Source organism: Bufo gargarizans, chromosome 6, assembly GCF_014858855.1.
Source record: "Bufo gargarizans isolate SCDJY-AF-19 chromosome 6, ASM1485885v1, whole genome shotgun sequence".
Classification (NCBI taxonomy): Eukaryota; Metazoa; Chordata; class Amphibia; order Anura; family Bufonidae; genus Bufo; species Bufo gargarizans.
This window is the reverse complement of record NC_058085.1, coordinates 303,226,703-303,244,109: the sequence shown is the minus strand read 5'-3', so window position 1 is coordinate 303,244,109 and position 17,407 is coordinate 303,226,703. Positions and strand designations below refer to the sequence as shown.

Here is a 17,407-nt window from a genome sequence, read left to right as displayed (position 1 = left end):
GACTTAGCTGCAGGGGAGTCACCAGGCTGCTATCTCTTGGAATAGTCCTAGTGTAGTTGACAGCTGACCCAGGATGCGACACACCGAGAGATCGGTCAAAACTTTGAGTCAGTAATAGACCGAGGTCGGAGCAGGCAAAGTTTGTACAAATCCAACAAACAGTCCAAAGATCAGGGCAGGCAGCCGGGGTCAGTACAGCTCAGTTAGTAAATGATACAAATAGCATTATATATTTAGCAGAAGCTCACTAGCACATTGGAAACAGCCAAACAGCTGCACACAGAGAGACAAAGAGGGATTTAATCATTGTGGTACTGCAGAAAAAAGTGAGAATAAGTGAAGAATATCCCCAAAAGATACACAGGACACTGGTGACTGGTCCCACTGCTGGCACACTGGAACTGTGACAGACACAAGGTGAGTGGAGTGGTTTGCATGCACACCTGAAATAGCAGGGTAATGCCTGGCACAAGCCACTAACGTAACAGTTAGGAGTTATGTGGATGGTCTTATCAGTAATAGATAGCTACCTCTACATGACTCAGAATACGGGGAAGACTGCCAATCCCTGAGCAGGTCTGCACACTTGACTCCTAAGTATAGAAAGAGCTAAATCTTTGACCAAAAACTATATATCAATATGCTCAGCTCCTTCTGCTCTATAGCATGATGGCTGCAGTTTGTACTACATTAACATGGTGACCAGTGATGAGTGGCAGGGGCAATATTCAAATTTGCGATATTTCACAAATATTTGGGCAAATATTAGTCATAAATTCACAAATTAGAGAATTCATGATCTCCAGTCATTATTTTCTTGATTGCTAAAATTGGCAATCAGAAAATTTGCGATACAAATTTGCAATACGTAAATTTGCGATCAACACTTCTCCTAAAGTCAAAGATATTGCAGACTTCTCATTGGCCCACAAGCAAGAAGCAGGGAGGGGTCATGGTTACCGATTAAATAAATTCTAGAATATTCGCGATTACGAAGATATAGCATTATATTCTAGATATTCGTGAATTCTCTAAGTGCCGATATTCGTGATAAAAATTTGTGATTAGAACATTTGCGATCACCACTAATGGTGACAGATTTATGCTCCTGCTACAAATCTTTCTTTTTGAAAAAGGAAAGAGCTTTTCACTCAATGGTAGAACGGAATCTCTTGATCACTTGCAAAAAACACATGCATATTGCAATTTTTAAAATGGCAAATTACACAGTGCCAACAGATTTTGATAATGTTACCATGTGCATATGATGTTTTTTTTTGTTGTTTTTTTACATAGCAGCTTTTAAATCTGCTTGATAAGTGGCATATGTTTTCTTTCAAGTGTATTTTGGCAGCATTCTTAATTGTAGTCAGAGGGGAAAGGCTAATATAGCAGTATTTTGCCCATGTTTCACTACTGATCCGCCAGTGTTTTTGGCACATGTATTTTAACCATACATCCATTCCTAACTCTTTAAAAAAGTGAATCTGCTGCCATTGAGGACCCTCCATAAAACTGAAATATGGAAGCATAAAAACACTTGGCATACAGCCAACCTTTACATGGACATGAAAACATTTGATAAATTCTAGTATTCCAAGAACTTGCAGTAGGGCTTCCTTTTTCCTAATATATTGACCAATGATCAGTCCATCACCTACTGTTAAATGTTTTAGGAATTGGTTTCAAACATTAATGCATAATATTCTATAAAATTTAAAACAGATGTTTTTCAAACCATGTTTATTTTAATAAACATTCATAAAAAAATTAAAATAAAATAAAACAAAGTAAACATCTAAATAACAACTATAATCAGTTGGATATCTTACCTTACAGATAGGTTGAAGACTCTTTGAGGATCTCCATTTTGTATTAAATAAGTAATTGGATCTCCTTCTCTGTCTGTAGCCTAAAAACACAAAATGATCATGAATGATCATATGCAAGGCATTATTAACAAGCATGTATATGAAAAAGCAGGGAAGAAAGGGATGAAAACAAGCTCTGCCTCTAATGCCACTAAATGTAAGGCAGCTATCCTATAAGTCAATGTTCGACCCTTTAAACAAGCCTTGAGACATGACTTGGATATTCAATAAGCCAGCACCTCATCTGCAGACAGCTGTTTCACAGTGATTGCCCCTCATCAATGCAGAGTAGAGATTACTGGCTAAAGTGAATGAAAGGCCTAGGTCATGATCTGCAGGGTACTATCTGTCCTTGGGGATAGACCCTCTTAATTGGCGTGAGGAGTAGGGGCGTCGTTAGGTCAAAACATTCGGGGCTGGAGCCCCAAATGTTTTTTCCAGTGCCCTGAATGTTTATGCTGGCCGGCAAGAGCTATACTCACATTTTACTTCCTGGTCCTCGGCTCTCCACTATGAAGGCTGCACAGCAGACTATACAAGAGGATTACCGAGTGGTGAAGAGCAGCAGTAACCGGAGCAGGAACTGTAAGTGGTTTTTTTTTATTTTTTTTTATTTAGGGGCTGATGGAGGCACTGGGGGCTGAAAAGAGGCTGCTGGGGGGGCTTATATGGGGCATTGGGGGGCTGATATGGGGCACTGGGCAGCTGATGTGAGGCACTGGGTGGCTGATGTGAGGCACTGGGGGACTGATCTGAGACTCTGGGGGGCTGATATGAGGCACTAGGGGGCTGAAGAGGGGTATTGGAGGCTGATGTGCGGCACTGGGGGTCCGAAGAGAGGCTGCTGGGAGTCTGAAATGAGGCACTGGGGGGCTGAAGAGGGACACTGGGGGGCTGATGTGAGGCACTGGGGGGCTTATATGAGGCTGCTGGGGGGCTGGAGAGAGGCTGAAGAGGGGCATTGGGGGTTGATATAAGGCACTGGGGGGCTGAAGAGGGGCACTGGGGGATGATATGAGGCACTGGGGAGCTGATATGAGGCTGCTGGGGGGCTAAAGAGGGGCACTGGGGGCTGATATGAGGCATTGGGACCTTATATGAGGCAATGGGGGGCTAAAGATGGACACTGGGGGGCTGAAGATGGACACTGGGGGGATGAAGAGGGGCACTGGGGGCTGAAATGAGGCACTGGGGGTCTTATCTGAGGTCTGATTGGGGGTCATTCACATTGGGGTCTGATCTGAGGTCTTATTGGGGTCTTATTAACATTGGGGGTCTTATTGGGGCTGTCAGCTGAGGTCTGATTAACAGTGGGGTCTGATTGGTGGTTTGACCTCGGGTGTAATGAAAATATTTTTTTCTTATTGTCCCCCTCTAAAACCTAGGTGCGTCTTATGGGCCAGAGCATCTTATAGGGTGAAAAATACGGGTAAGTTTGAAAATGATTTCTTCTCACTTCATTATATTGATAGTGCGGGTCTGTATGTATGTATGCAGAGTGTATTTGTGTATATTATATATATATATATATATATATATGTGTGTGTATGTGTATATAATATATACATACATACACGCGCGCCTATGCTGGTGGGATTTTTTTTATTTATTAGGCTATTCCTAGCCATCTGTGCAATCCCACAGATCATCCCCTGACCCCTCTTGTACTTGGCATGAGTTCAAAACTTCAGCCACTTCGGTTCTAAGTTCTGAACTCATGCCCACGCAGCCTGCAAGTAGCGGAACAAGTACAAGGGGGGTTGATGGGTCACAACCTCTGTGATTAGTTTATAGTTGGGGGGGTTGCTTCATTTTAAATTAGGCTCACCATAGGTTAGGATGATCTGTAAGTTGCCCAGATGGCTAGGCCCTTCATTGTAGTTATTAACCCCTTTCAGCAGTCCCCCATTCACTGAAGGGGTGACTTCTGAAAGGGGTTAATAACTACTGTGAAGGCCCCCGATGCCGATGAGGGCGTGGCTTCATGGGGTGAGGGTGTGGCTTCATGGGTTGTGGGTGTGGCTTCACGTGGGCTCGTGCCCCGGATGTCTTCAGACCCTAGCGACGCCCCTGGTGAGGAGACTTATAGGCCATACACGCCCCACTGGAATTCTGGCAAGAAAGGGATGCAAATGGGCTCTTAAGAAGTTCTGTCTCTAATGTCACCAGAAGTAAGACATCAATGTTAAATAAGCCTTGACATATGGCTTTTATATTAAATAAGCCAGCCCCTCATCTGCAGACAGCTGTGTTGGGTTGAATGCCCCTCATTAGTGCATACCAGAAAGTACCGGCTTAAATGGGTTTTGACATCACAGACAATGGGAGCATATGGCTACAGTGGCATTTTTGTATTTACCTATCATTTATAGATAGCAGATTTTAGTAAATCCAATTATGGTTTTTACATGGGTGGCCTCGGTGTCTATGTCTGCCTCTACTCTGGACAGAAAAAAATAAAGTTAGGATGGGCAGTTGTAGATACTTTTTTTAAGTCACCTACGGATGGAGCAGAGTTAACACTCCTGTTTTCTGAGATTTCTGAGTTGTGTTATCTAATCTAAGCAAACACATTCAAGTGCTTTTCAATGGCTTTTGTCTCAAGATAACCCAATGAGTTAAGAAATTTGAGTTAAGAGCTGGAGTGCTAACCCTGCTCCATCTGCATATTCCACATTAAAATGGACTTTTACAATCACGTTGGGCCAGCTGAGGAAATGGAGGCCATTGGCTGACTGCTACTTCTACATAGCTGTTCCCTTGAATTGATTTCTTCCTTATATTTCTTCACTTGAAGCTACCACTTCAACAACATTTTGTGTAGACAATATGGAGATATTTTGATTGCTATATAAAAAAAAAATTGCATTATCAAGGCTGCAAATGTGTTCTTTTATTTGAAAGCTAATGATAAAATGATAAAAAAAAAATACTTAAAATACCTGCAGATTTAGAAGAATAGCTCCAATACGCATTGCCTCACTGACTTCAAGATTGTACATCAATTGTGCAAAGCGTGGAGGACTCTGGTTGTTCGGTGGAAGAACCTCAATATAAACAGTAGTAATGGAGCTCCTGTTATCAACAATAGAAAAATATGTAATTAGCAGCTTAGTGCATAATGCTAAATAGTGATTTAATGACTATAAAGGAACTCTAAATCTTAAAAGTAAGAAAGAAATATAAAATTGTAGAAAATGTCTAATTGTTAGTCTGAAGGATTTTTAGCAATCTGTTGAAATAAACAAGCTTATAATAAGGTAGTGGAAAATGGCCTTCATGCATTGCATTGTAGGCAAACACATGGGAAAAAAAAAATCTGCAACAAGCTGCCTTCTTGTAGAAACATTTCTTCAAAAAGTAGGTGTGGGGGGTTGTAAAAGTCTACAGACATTCACTTTTTTTTTGTTTTCCCCATAAAGCTACACTCAATGCCATACAATGAGAATGCGGAAACAGAAATTTTGAAATGTTTACAAATTAAAAAGGAAAATCTACAATTTTGCATGGATATAAGTATTCAGATCCTTTGGTATGACACTTGAAATTTTGCTCTGAGGGCCTTCCATTTCTCTTGATCTTTTTTAAGATACTTCTACTCCTTTCTTGGAGTCCACAGGTGGACTCCAAAGCAAGGTGTAGAAATATCCTAAAGATGATCAAGAGAAATGGAAGGCACTTAGAGCAAAATTTCAAGTGTCATAGCAAAGCATCTGAATACTTAAATTGTAGATTTTAAGTTCATACTCCATTAGCAGTTCATAGATTTTTTTCATCTTTTATTTAGTTGGATTCAGTAGGTCATTGTTAAAAAAATACATTTTCTATAAAATGTTAAAGATTTCAATTAGGGATGCTATGCAGAGATCCATCTCTGTACAGAATTAAAATGTACCAACCCTGGCGACACGAAATGAGTTATCACCGAAGTCTTGAATATATATATATATAAATATATATATATATTTGTATTTTATTTATGAAAATTAGACATGGTGGTTCAATGCTTAGCACTGGTAGCTTCCACAGCTGGTCCTAGGTTGAAATCTGACCAAGCACGGCATATGCATGAGAGGTGTATGTTTTCCTTGGGTACTCTGGTTTCCCACCCTCCAAAGACATATTGATAGGGAACTTAGGTTGTAAGTCCCATTGGGGACAGTATGATTCTAATGTCTGTAAAGTGCTGCAGAATATGTGAGCAAAGTAAATAAAAAATCACACCCTGGTTATTTGAAAGATCATCATCCAATGTTCCAGGCAGGAAGTACACTATGTCAGATGACCGTATGGAGAACAAATAAGGGAAGCAAGTAAATCATCCCACTCAGGGGATATGGACATCATGTGCATCTTTCAGGGTTATATGAAAAAGCAACAGTACGATACTGAGCTATTGCAATATCCAATCCCTTAGCTGTGTGACTGGGCACAGAAGAAGGGATTTATAGGGAAAGGAGACCTTATCCTCATATACGATAGTGCCCATCACAAAGGTTGATAAATGACATGTTTTATTAAGGATCATGATACTGAAATATTTCCCTAGTTAGGCAAGAGGCCTGGATATTAATTCTTTAAGAACATACAGTATGGGCAGGTCTAAAGAGAAATAAAAATAATAATAAAAAAATATAAACATAAGTAACAAATACCAAGTGACTGAAGAACTTAGCTTAGCTTGGTCACACTATACCTATATGACTGAACACTGTAAATAATGTGTTAGCTCTATGCCTGAACTAGGTTAAATCCTTAAAATTGTCCATAGGGTCATACACAAAATATTAATTTTAATAGGTTTTCAGAACACGTGTTTCTTCTCAAAGTGTATTGCATGTTATTTGATATATCTGTACTGAGATAGACAGCTAAGCAACAATAAAAAATGCTGATATTTTTTAAATGTTTCTATTAATTTGGACAAAACTGTAATAAAGTTTGTATTGTTTCATAATAATTTGCACATAATGATCCAATCAGGAATGTGGAAAAAAACACAATAAATAATGATTATGGCAAGAGAAAAGCCATCTACCATGGTGTAGGCATAGACAGAGATCTATCAAAAATCATTATAGATGACATGTGTTTGAAGAACAGTGTCCAGTCTCTATATATCCCAAAAAATTATAATGAATACATGATATATTCATACATACCTTCTTTGTGCTAGAGGAGCATTGTCAGAAGCTCTTACAGTAAGAGCAAATGACTCCCCAACAGTCAAAATGACTCCGGGAGTAATGGTGATGACCCCCGTCTTGCTATTAATGACAAACTGTCCTTGAGCTCCAGCTAGGATTTCATATATAATCTGACCATTTGCACCTTCATCTGCATCAACAGCTGTAAGCTGGAGACAAAACATTGAAGAAAAGCATTAAATTTCCATAATTCTATTTCTCCTTGACTTCACTTTAAATCAGACTATGTGATGTTAAGATTAGAAGAAATCATTTATTTTAGGTAAGAAAAAAAAGAAAGAAATTTACCTCATTAAGAACTCACTAGATGGTACTGTAAAATTAACAGTGAATAATACATGGTAATAGCAAGTTTTTAAAAATCTTCTCTGTGGAACTTTTAAACATTGTAGCCGAATTCCAAAATGATATACTAATAAAATGAAATAATTATTCTGTAAATCTACATTCGTACAGTCAGTATTTAGTCAGTATTACAAATGACATGAGCAATAAAAAAATAAAATAAAAATTTCCAAAATGTTCTGATTATCACACACCTCATTTTGTGTGTTTCAGTTTTGGAGAATAAAGAAAAGACAAGACAGTGAGCAAGCAGAAATTTCCAAGCTGTCAAGGCACTTTAAATTTGAGTATAATTTATTTGAACCCAAATTGAACCATTATGGTTAGCTCATTTGTACTCAATATTCTTCATTAGCATTTGTAAACAAACACAGGTGGTGTTCTAAAATAAAGAACTATAACATCTTTCTATTATACATTTTCTTTGTTGGTAACAAAAACAGATCAGTAGCACTCTAGGATTACACTTTAATGGATCAGTGTCAGGCTGGAGCCAATATAGTCCTTTAGAAATGTCCTAGTGAAAACAGTGATTTTTATTCACTCTGTCCTCCCCAGTGGATAAAATCACTGTGTTTTCTTTGTCTGGTAGGTTCCACTCCTTCTTTAGACATACAAATACTGATGGGAATGGCAAATTCAAGTCTTCCTCTTCATTTAAGTTGCTAAAGATTTTATCCAGCAGTTTTTTAGTCGCATTTGAATTTGGAAAAGCTGATTGCCACAACCATTATGGCTGCCACTAAAGCAAACCCTAGGATCAACGCTTAGCTCTTTTAGAGTCCTGAAAAACAGATTCAACTAAGCCTAAAATAAAAAGGAAACAACAATCATATAATACAAAATATGATAAGTAAGACAGCATATCTACCTAATGATTATTATCACTACAGATAAGTGAAGTGTTGGAAAATTTGATTTGGCTGCTTCGCTGGGTGCAATGACAGAGATCTGCAATAGCGCCGCTCCCCATCATTGCAACCCTCAGATGCCACATTCATACATGATTGCGGCATCTGAGGGTAATAATACAGTGTAAAATTAACTGATTTTTTTTTATCCTGCATACCACCTCCATTTGCTCGCTACCAGCCGCCTGCCACCATCTTGCTTGAAGATCTTGCGCAAAATCTTGCACGGCCCGTGATGATATAGTCATGCTGACCGGTGTTGTGATGTCATACGTCACCCCGCATGGAATTTTGGCTGAGATCTTCAATCAAGATGGCCGCACCTAGCCCATCTCAAGCAATTTTTTTTTTTTTCGTTGCACCATTTCAGGTTAAATCAATTCCCTACCGCAAAGCACAAGCAAATTCAGCTTCATAGCTAATCAAAATTATCCTGAAATTTGGATCGAATTTGACTTTATTGGAATCAGTTCGCTCATTTTTAATTATCACTGTAGCATTGGGTTCCTCTGCTTAAATCTGACCTAGGACAACATCTGCATAGTGCTTGTATGCTCCCACCTTTTTTTTTTTTGTTTATCAAATTCCTCCCACACCTTAAAATATAGGTTAACTGACTTTTTAGAAAAATTTTCCCCAGTGTATATGCTGGGGAATTTAGATTGTAAGCCTACTGGAGACAGAGACTAATGCGTGAAGGCAATCTTTGTATGGAATATGTTAGTGAAATATAAGTTATAGTAAATGAATAGATAGATTAGGACAATTGTGCTGACTACAGTACTGATTGTCTCTTTCCTAAAAACTTGTATCTTACAAACATCTGATCACATTGATAAGATAAATATAACTAATGCTATATCTACAGGGAGTGCAGAATTATTAGGCAAATGAGTATTTGTCTTACTCGAAAGCCTACTACCAATTAAGCATATTAGGTGATGTGCATCTCTGTAATGAGAAGGGGTGTGGTCTAATGACATCAACACCCTATATCAGGTGTGCATAATTATTAAGCAACTTCCTTTCCTTTGGCAAAATGGGTCAAAAGAAGGACTTGACAGGCTCAGAAAAGTCAAAAATAGTGAGATATCTTGCAGAGGGATGCAGCACTCTTAAAATTGCAAAGCTTCTGAAGCGTGATCATCGAACAATCAAGCGTTTCATTCAAAATGGTCAACAGGGTCGCAAGAAGCGTGTGGAAAAACCAAAGCGCAAAATAACTGCCCATGAACTGAGAAAAGTCAAGCGTGCAGCTGCCAAGATGCCACTTGCCACCAGTTTGGCCATATTTCAGAGCTGCAACATCACTGGAGTGCCCAAAAGCACAAGGTGTGCAATACTCAGAGACATGGCCAAGGTAAGAAAGGCTGAAAGACAACCACCACTGAACAAGACACACAAGCTGAAACGTCAAGACTGGGCCAAGAAATATCTCAAGACTGATTTTTCTAAGGTTTTATGGACTGATGAAATGAGAGTGAGTCTTGATGGGCCAGATGGATGGGCCCGTGGCTGGATTGGTAAAGGGCAGAGAGCTCCAGTCCGACTCAGACGCCAGCAAGGTGGAGGTAAAAAAATAATAATATATACATATATATATGGGTCCTCCGTCCAGCAAAGTAAATATTGATGAGCTGGGCGGCGCTTACTGTACCGGACTTCACAAGATCCGGCGCATGCGCCGGGCACTGTTAAGCTTCAGAGCGGGGACCGCAGAAGCCGCCCAGCAAACTGAATATTCATGCTGGGCGGCGCTTCAAAGCGGCAGTTGGGGGAGGCTGGCTGGGCGCAAGAGAGGTGAAACGCCGCCCCTTGGGCAGATTGAAGACCGTAGGAGCAGGACTGCAAAGGAGGAGCTGGGCACATCGCTTCAGAAAGCAAAGGAGGAGCTGGGCACATCGCTCCAGAAAGCAAAGGAGGAGCTGGGCACATCGCTTCAGAAAGCAAAGGAGGAGCTGGGCACGAACGGCAGCGGCGGCGGGCAGCATCTTGGAGACATGAGCGTCCTCTTGGGCACCTTAATCTGATGAATGACAGGTTAGATAAAACGTTTTTTACACTAAATGAGCCTACAGATTTAGCTTATAAGACCACATTAGGAATCACAAGGGCACCATGCACATAACCATATTTTTGAATGTGGGGGTCAAAAACTGGTGACAGAATCCCTTTAAGTCCCCCACTATAAAGAAGTAAAGAAAATATCTCAGAACTGGAGTAATTTCATAAGAAAGTATATTCCAAATATATTGTAGTTTTTTAAGGCACTTTGGAGAGATGTTTGAGCAATGGGACTTTCTAGGCTTGCTCGATCAAGCAAATGTGCAATAATATGTTTATCTGCCTATGTACAGATTTCTGCCTCATTCACAGATTCTGACCCTGTGCTACCTGCCCTGACCTTAGGACTGTTTGATGGATTTGCATAACATCTTTGTGCCTTGACTTCAGCTTGTTGACTACAAGTTTGTTTGATCCTACGGTTCCCCAATCCAGTATCTATGACCTTTATGGCTCCCACCCAACCAAACAGAAACTACACCAGGAGGTATTGGCCTGGTTGTAGCAAAGACCAGTGTAACCTGTGTAGGGGTTAAAAGGTGAATAAAAAGGCACTGCAAAGATAGCACTATTAGGCTTAGCCAAAAGTAAAATCTGTTGGTTGGCACAGTGGTTCCAAATCCATTGCCTATAACAATGCTATCACCAGCACTCCATTGCTGAAAGCAAAAATATTTAAAAAGAGGCTAAACCAATCTAGAACTCTTCCAAATGAACCTGCCTGCACCACAGAGGTCAGCTAACCCACACTAATAAATCAATTGTCGAGCCAGCAACGGCCTAAAAAAAAAAGAGTAAAAGACAGGAGATGATGAAAATCCATGACAATTCTATGTAGGTAATTGTCCTAACATAAGTGCAGGGGATATACAGGTGAAGCTTGAAAAATTTGAATATCGTGCAAAGTTCATTTATTTCAGTAATGCAACTTAACAGGCAAAACTAACATATGAGATGACTAGAATATTAAACCTTTTCACAAAATTCTAATTTTAAGCTGTATTTATGCAATTCCTTTTAATTTGCATTACTGAAATAAATTGACTTTTGCACAATATTCAAATTTTTAGAGTTTTACCTGTATATGTTTCGTTGTGGGTTTAGATGAGCCTTTTCACAGACAGCATCATATTATGCAGAACTTCATTGAAATGAAATGTTAGTGTAAATGCTGTATAAAAAAACACAAAAATTAAGACCCCTTATCATCTATATTGCTATGGACCAAATATCTTCTGATTCATTATATGCTTGTGGTAGACTATGCACTGTGGGGGAGATTTATCAAAACTGTTACAAAGGAAAACTGGCTTAGTTGTCCAAAGCAAATAATCAGATTCATCTATTCATTTATTTTACAAAGGATCGCTAAAAAAATTAAAGGTAAAATCTGATTGGTTGTTATGGACAACTAAGCCAGTTTTCCTTTGTACCAGTTTTGATACATCTCCCCCTATATGCCCTTAGCAGAACCTTACAGACTGACACTGAGTCACTGCAGATCTATACTGCAACGCCATAAGCACTAAATATTACTTCTATACAATATAAATTAAATCATACAGAGAAACACTAGGGCCCCTATGAACAATAGCATCAGGTTAACAAACATCTATGTTTCAAAACTGGAAGTTACATAATTTGCAATAACTATGGATTAATTTTCTTATAAAGCAATGAGGAAACTCCTAGCTAGCACATATGTAATCATCTAATGTATTCTAATATTAAGTTACAGTTCATCTAAATTTTCAGCTCTGACAATATAGCTCAATCTTAATTAACACAAGTAACAAGACTAAACAGATGTCACAGCATATGGCTAATTTTGTGTGACAATAGTTTGAACTTCTGGGATGACATCAACCAACACAATTCACCTGTCTAGTGATTGAGACACTATAGTTGTACATCTATGATATATTAAAACCTTTACAGAGGCAAGCATGGTAGATTTACAAAGACACTAACCTAAGGGCATTTTTTTTCTTGCTTAAGAAAGCCATAATTTGCACAAATTTTGAAAAGTATAAAACACTGTTACTTTTTTATGCCATGCTGGCCACAAGTTGAAAAGTTAGGAATGATTTACCAGGAAAGGAATAGCCCATCACTTATAGATTAGATTTAGAATAATTACTTAAAGGGGTTGTCCCATGAAAAATATTCTACAGTTTTCAAACCAGTACCTGGATCTGAATACTTTTGTCATTGCATATAATAAAAATTTAGCATAGCCACTGAGTTATTCAATAAAATGTATTTACATAGCGCCATCCGCTGTTAGTTTTTTTCTTTATTTCTTTGACCTGCTCACTGAGATGGCCGCACATGCTCAGTTTCATCCTTCAACTGCCTCCTGAGCTGTGATAGGTTGAGCATGGGCACGCCCCCTGAGCTGTCAGTTTGATATAAATCTAGCAGAGCAATAAATAAAGAGATGTCTGGATCCATGGGGGGTACTGGGCTGGTTCTAGCTCTGTTCGAAAGAGATTGTCATGTTCAATATGATGTCTGGTTTTCATTATTTACATTAGTCATGGGATAACCCTTTTAAGCCAAAAATGGCACAAATTTTGAGGTTGGATTGGATTTTGTTTGCTATCTTTGGGTCAGTTTGAAATGTACCAAATATATTAAGAGGCATGCTCTGTTTAATAAATGTGTCCAAATCAATAAACAGTATTAATAAATCTGCCCAATAGCCTTGTTTTTTTTCAAGTAAGGCAGACATGCAAGTAGCAGGACATTACTCACAACCACCTTTCAGTTGTTTTGCTATTGACCTGCATTTATACAAAGTGTAAATCATTTTTGTGTTTAATAACCAAAACAAAAGTATGGCATTCATTAAAAAAAAATCATCCAAAATAACCAAAAACAGGAAATTAACTTTCATCCAGGACCATGTTTTTTGTAACTGACTGTGGTATTTGTAATTTCCCTATAGTCCCATGTGTATTCACCTACTTCCAAATATGCATAGCCCAGAATTAATATACTTGGAAAACTTTAGTGTGCAAATCACTAAGGGAAAATGTACCCATGGCAGTAATATATCTGCCTGGCAGCTATCCAATCCTCATTAATAATGAATGTACAATGTGCATATTCCACAGTTGATGTTCTTGTGGATATTGGAGCCTGAGGCATATAGCATTACCTGAGGAAGAAGCAGAGAGTGCTTCATTAAGTACACATTTTAGTTCATAAAAACCAGGGCTAAGCCATTTGAGGAGAAAGAATTAAGTAATGAAACAATTACATTTGGCTAGAAATACATAATAGATTATATCATGCCTTCTGTTCATTTACATTCCCCTGTTCACTCTAAGACTCCGATGGGCATCCATTAATATCAACTTGGATCTTAGCAGAATTCAAAAGGAGGAGGTTTAAAAGCACCTAAAAGAATTGCTCAAATCCTGTGCCGCTCCCATTTGGAAGATTTATGGGTCAGTTTAAGAGATTTTCTGCTTTCCCCATATTAATGACCTATCCTCTCGACACCCCCACGATCAGCTGTTTGAAGAGAACACAGCTCTCATGTGAGCAGGTGTAATTATGCCTCCTCTGTCCTATTCACAGGAATTGTACAGAGCAATTGTAGTTGCACTCCATCCCATTCAAGTGAATAGGACGGAGGAGTGCAAAATCTGTACACCTCTCCCCCGTACTGATATATCTACATACAGGGGAGCACCCAGGAATTTTGTCTAGGGGGGGTCCGAAAGGCAAAAAAATGTGGCATGTGTAGTGTGCTGTGCTAATTCAATTTTTCAAAGCCCCCTTTATATTTAAAACTGCAGGGACGGGGGTGTAGCGTGTTGCGCTGATTCTTTTACTTGGCGATTCTAAAAGCTTTGCAGGAAAAGAACAATGCGGCGCGCGAAGCCCATTATTAAAAGCCCCTCCTACATATAATAGGCCACTCCCAACAAACACTGTACAGCTGACATTCTATAGTTGCGGCCTGTCTCTACACATCATACTGAGAGAGGGGGAGTCTGTCCTGGCTGCACTGCCTGCTTCACATCATACAATAGACAGCCGTCTGCAGCCAGGAAGCTCCTCCTCCGCTCTCCTCCCTCCCCCGATCCTGCTCAAGGCCTGTGGTTCCCCCCACCATCTGCCTGCTGCCCCTTTTGGCTGTCCTCACCCAGCTCTGAATCCTCCTTCTGCAAATGGCAAGGGAGGAGCCGGAGCATCTCCTCTCCTACATAGCGCCCCCTACCTCTTACTTCCAGTGATGTCACCTTTGTTGTAGACGTTCTCTTTCCTCATCTTCTCCATTCAGACCAGACCGCCATGATGATTTTTCAGCCATCTCCCGTCTCTGCAGAGATTAACAAACAGACATTAGTTTCCCACATTTCCATCATCTTCACATCTTCTGAACCCCCTTTCCTGCCACCCCCAATACTGTGCCCGCTGTGCCCCCAATACTATACTGCTGAAACAGTCCCCCTGGAAATACTGCTACCACACAGATAGTGCCCCAATACTGTGCCCGCTGTGCCCCCAATACTATACTGCAGAAACAGCCCCCCTGGAAATACTGCTACCACACAGATAGTGCCCCCTTCAACAATTATTGGCACACAGTTCTCTAAAAAAATAACTGCGCCCAGACACTAATAGTATAAAGATCATGTCCCCCAAAAATGATTGTACCCCCGCTTAGTACCCGCTGTTGAGCTAATGTCCCCATAATGTATGCCAGTATAAAATACCCCTATATAGTGCCCCAGTAAATGCCCTCATAGTGCTCCTCTCCCCTTCCCCATAGTGTTGCCCATAATATGCCAGTAAAAAATGCCCCCTCTAAGTGCCACCATATGCCCCAATAGTGCTCCTTTCCCCCATAGTGCCTACCATAATGTGCCAGTAAAAAAAATGCCCCCTTAGTGCCACCAGATGCAATAATGCCCCCATAATGTGCCAATAAGAATAAAGAACCCTTTAGAGCCCCCACTTCCCCTTAGTGCCCCCAAATAATGCCCCTATAGTGCCACCAGATCCCCCATAGTGCCATTCTCCCCTATAGTGCCCCCCATAATGTGTAAAAAAAAAAAGCCCCTTTAGAGCCCCCATAGTGCTCCTCTCCTCCATGGTGCCCCCCAAATAATGCCCCCATAGTTCTGTTCTCCCCTTAACTGCCCCCATAGTGCCGTTCTCCCCTTTCCTGCCCCCCATAGTGCCGTTCTCCCCTTTACTGCCCCCCATAGTGCCGTTCTCCCCTTTACTGTCCCCCATAGTGCCGTTCTCCCCTTTACTGCCCCCCATAGTGCCGTTCTCCCCTTTACTGCCCCCATAGTGCCGTTCTCCCCTTTACTGCCCCCCATAGTGCCGTTCTCCCCTTTACTGCCCCCCATAGTGCATTTCTCCCCTTTAGTGCCCCCATAGTGCATTTCTCCCCTTTAGTGCCCCCATAGTGCATTTCTCCCCTTTTTTTGTGCCCCCCATAGTGCAGTTCTCCCCTTTTATAGTGCCCCCTATAGTGCAATTCTCCCCTTTTTTAGTGCCCCCCATAGTGCAGTTCTCCCCTTTTATAGTGCCCCCCATAGTGCAGTTCTCCCCTTTTATAGTGCCCCCATAGTGCAGTTCTCCCCTTTTTTTGTGCCCCCATAGTGCAGTTCTCCCCTTTTTTTGTGCCCCCCATAGTGCAGTTCTCCCCTTTTTTAGTGCCCCCATAGTGCAGTTCTCCCCTTTTATAGTGCCCCCCATAGTGCAGTTCTCCCCTTTTATAGTGCCCCCCATAGTGCAGTTCTCCCCTTTTATAGTGCCCCCATAGTGCCAGCTCCCCCCCCCCTCAAAAAAAATAAAAAATAAAAAAATACACCGATACTTACCAGCAGCGATGCGATGCAGCCTCTTCCGGCCCGTGTCCCTGCTGTGTGCTTCCCGGCTCAGGCAGCGTGATGATGATGTCATCGCGCCGCCAGAGCCGGCCTCTGATAGGCTGCAGGCATTAGTGCCTGCGGCCTATCAGAAGAACAGGGGAGGGACACACCTCTCCCTCCCCTGCCGCAGCACAGATATGGAGATGAGCGCTTCCACAATGGAAGTGCTCATCTCCTACTGCCCCCCGCCGCCGCCGCCACTACAATTACATCCAGGGCCGCGCCGCCTGTGGTGATCGGCGCTGCGGCCCTGAAGGATTAAAAAAAAAAAATTTGGCCTGGTTGTTCTAGGGGGGTCCAGACCCGCTGGACCCCCCCTGTAGGTGCGCCAGTGTCTACATAAAACTGGTACAGTTAAGCAATACAATTGTGTACATGACCCTTCAATGTTACTTATATGATCATTCTTCATTTTATGTGATGCCACAGTAATATGGTTGCAAATGTACATGTTTTATTTGTTTTGCACATATCTCTTATTAGAATCAAAGTGTGTTCAACTGTTTCAATTTCCCGCCACCCTCTGAAGACTTTATTTTGGCTCCGCATTAAGCCTCTGGCACACTCTTACAGAGCAATTACAAAACTATCCAGTTAGCTAATTTTGTACGTCTAAAGAAATGTGCAGGACTGTGACAGCGATTTCTTGATTAAGAATTGGAAATCACAAGCAGTTTTTGTCTCAGACATCAAGTTTTTAATTTTGTCACAGGAATTTGAAACATTTTTAGTAAGATCGGGCCAATAACAAAAGTGGCCAGAAATTATATTTTTTTGGCACATGCAAACATGCTTGTCTAGTCTTTTCTAAAACTTGCCACAAAGTCGATGAACTTTTATTGAATGGAAAAAGTATATAGACATATCATTGATATGTATTGAATGATACTTTTTTAAGCTATCACAATTTACTATTAAGATACTGGCTTTAATACCAATCACTGGTATATACCAATACAGGCCTGTAGATGGCAGCACTGTATTGGTATATACATAGCAAATTGTGATGGATAAAAAAAATAAAAATAATATATATATATATATATATATAAATATATATATATATATATGCCGGTGTGTATGTGTACTGTAAGAAGGAACAAGGA

The 17,407-nt window shown here is 40.5% G+C and overlaps 1 protein-coding gene across 1 annotated transcript in view; it reads right to left on the bottom strand.

Annotated features, from left to right (window-relative positions):
• The window catches only part of PCDH15 (protocadherin related 15), a 1,384,495-nt gene that overhangs the window by 742,431 nt on the left and 624,657 nt on the right, over positions 1–17,407 (bottom strand). The window contains exons 13-15 of the mRNA XM_044299661.1: positions 7,034–7,227; positions 4,814–4,946; positions 1,833–1,912 (exon numbers count right to left, since the gene is read on the bottom strand). Coding sequence (XP_044155596.1) covers positions 1,833–1,912; positions 4,814–4,946; positions 7,034–7,227 — 407 coding nt within the window. The remainder of the gene's footprint in view (positions 1–1,832; positions 1,913–4,813; positions 4,947–7,033; positions 7,228–17,407) is intronic.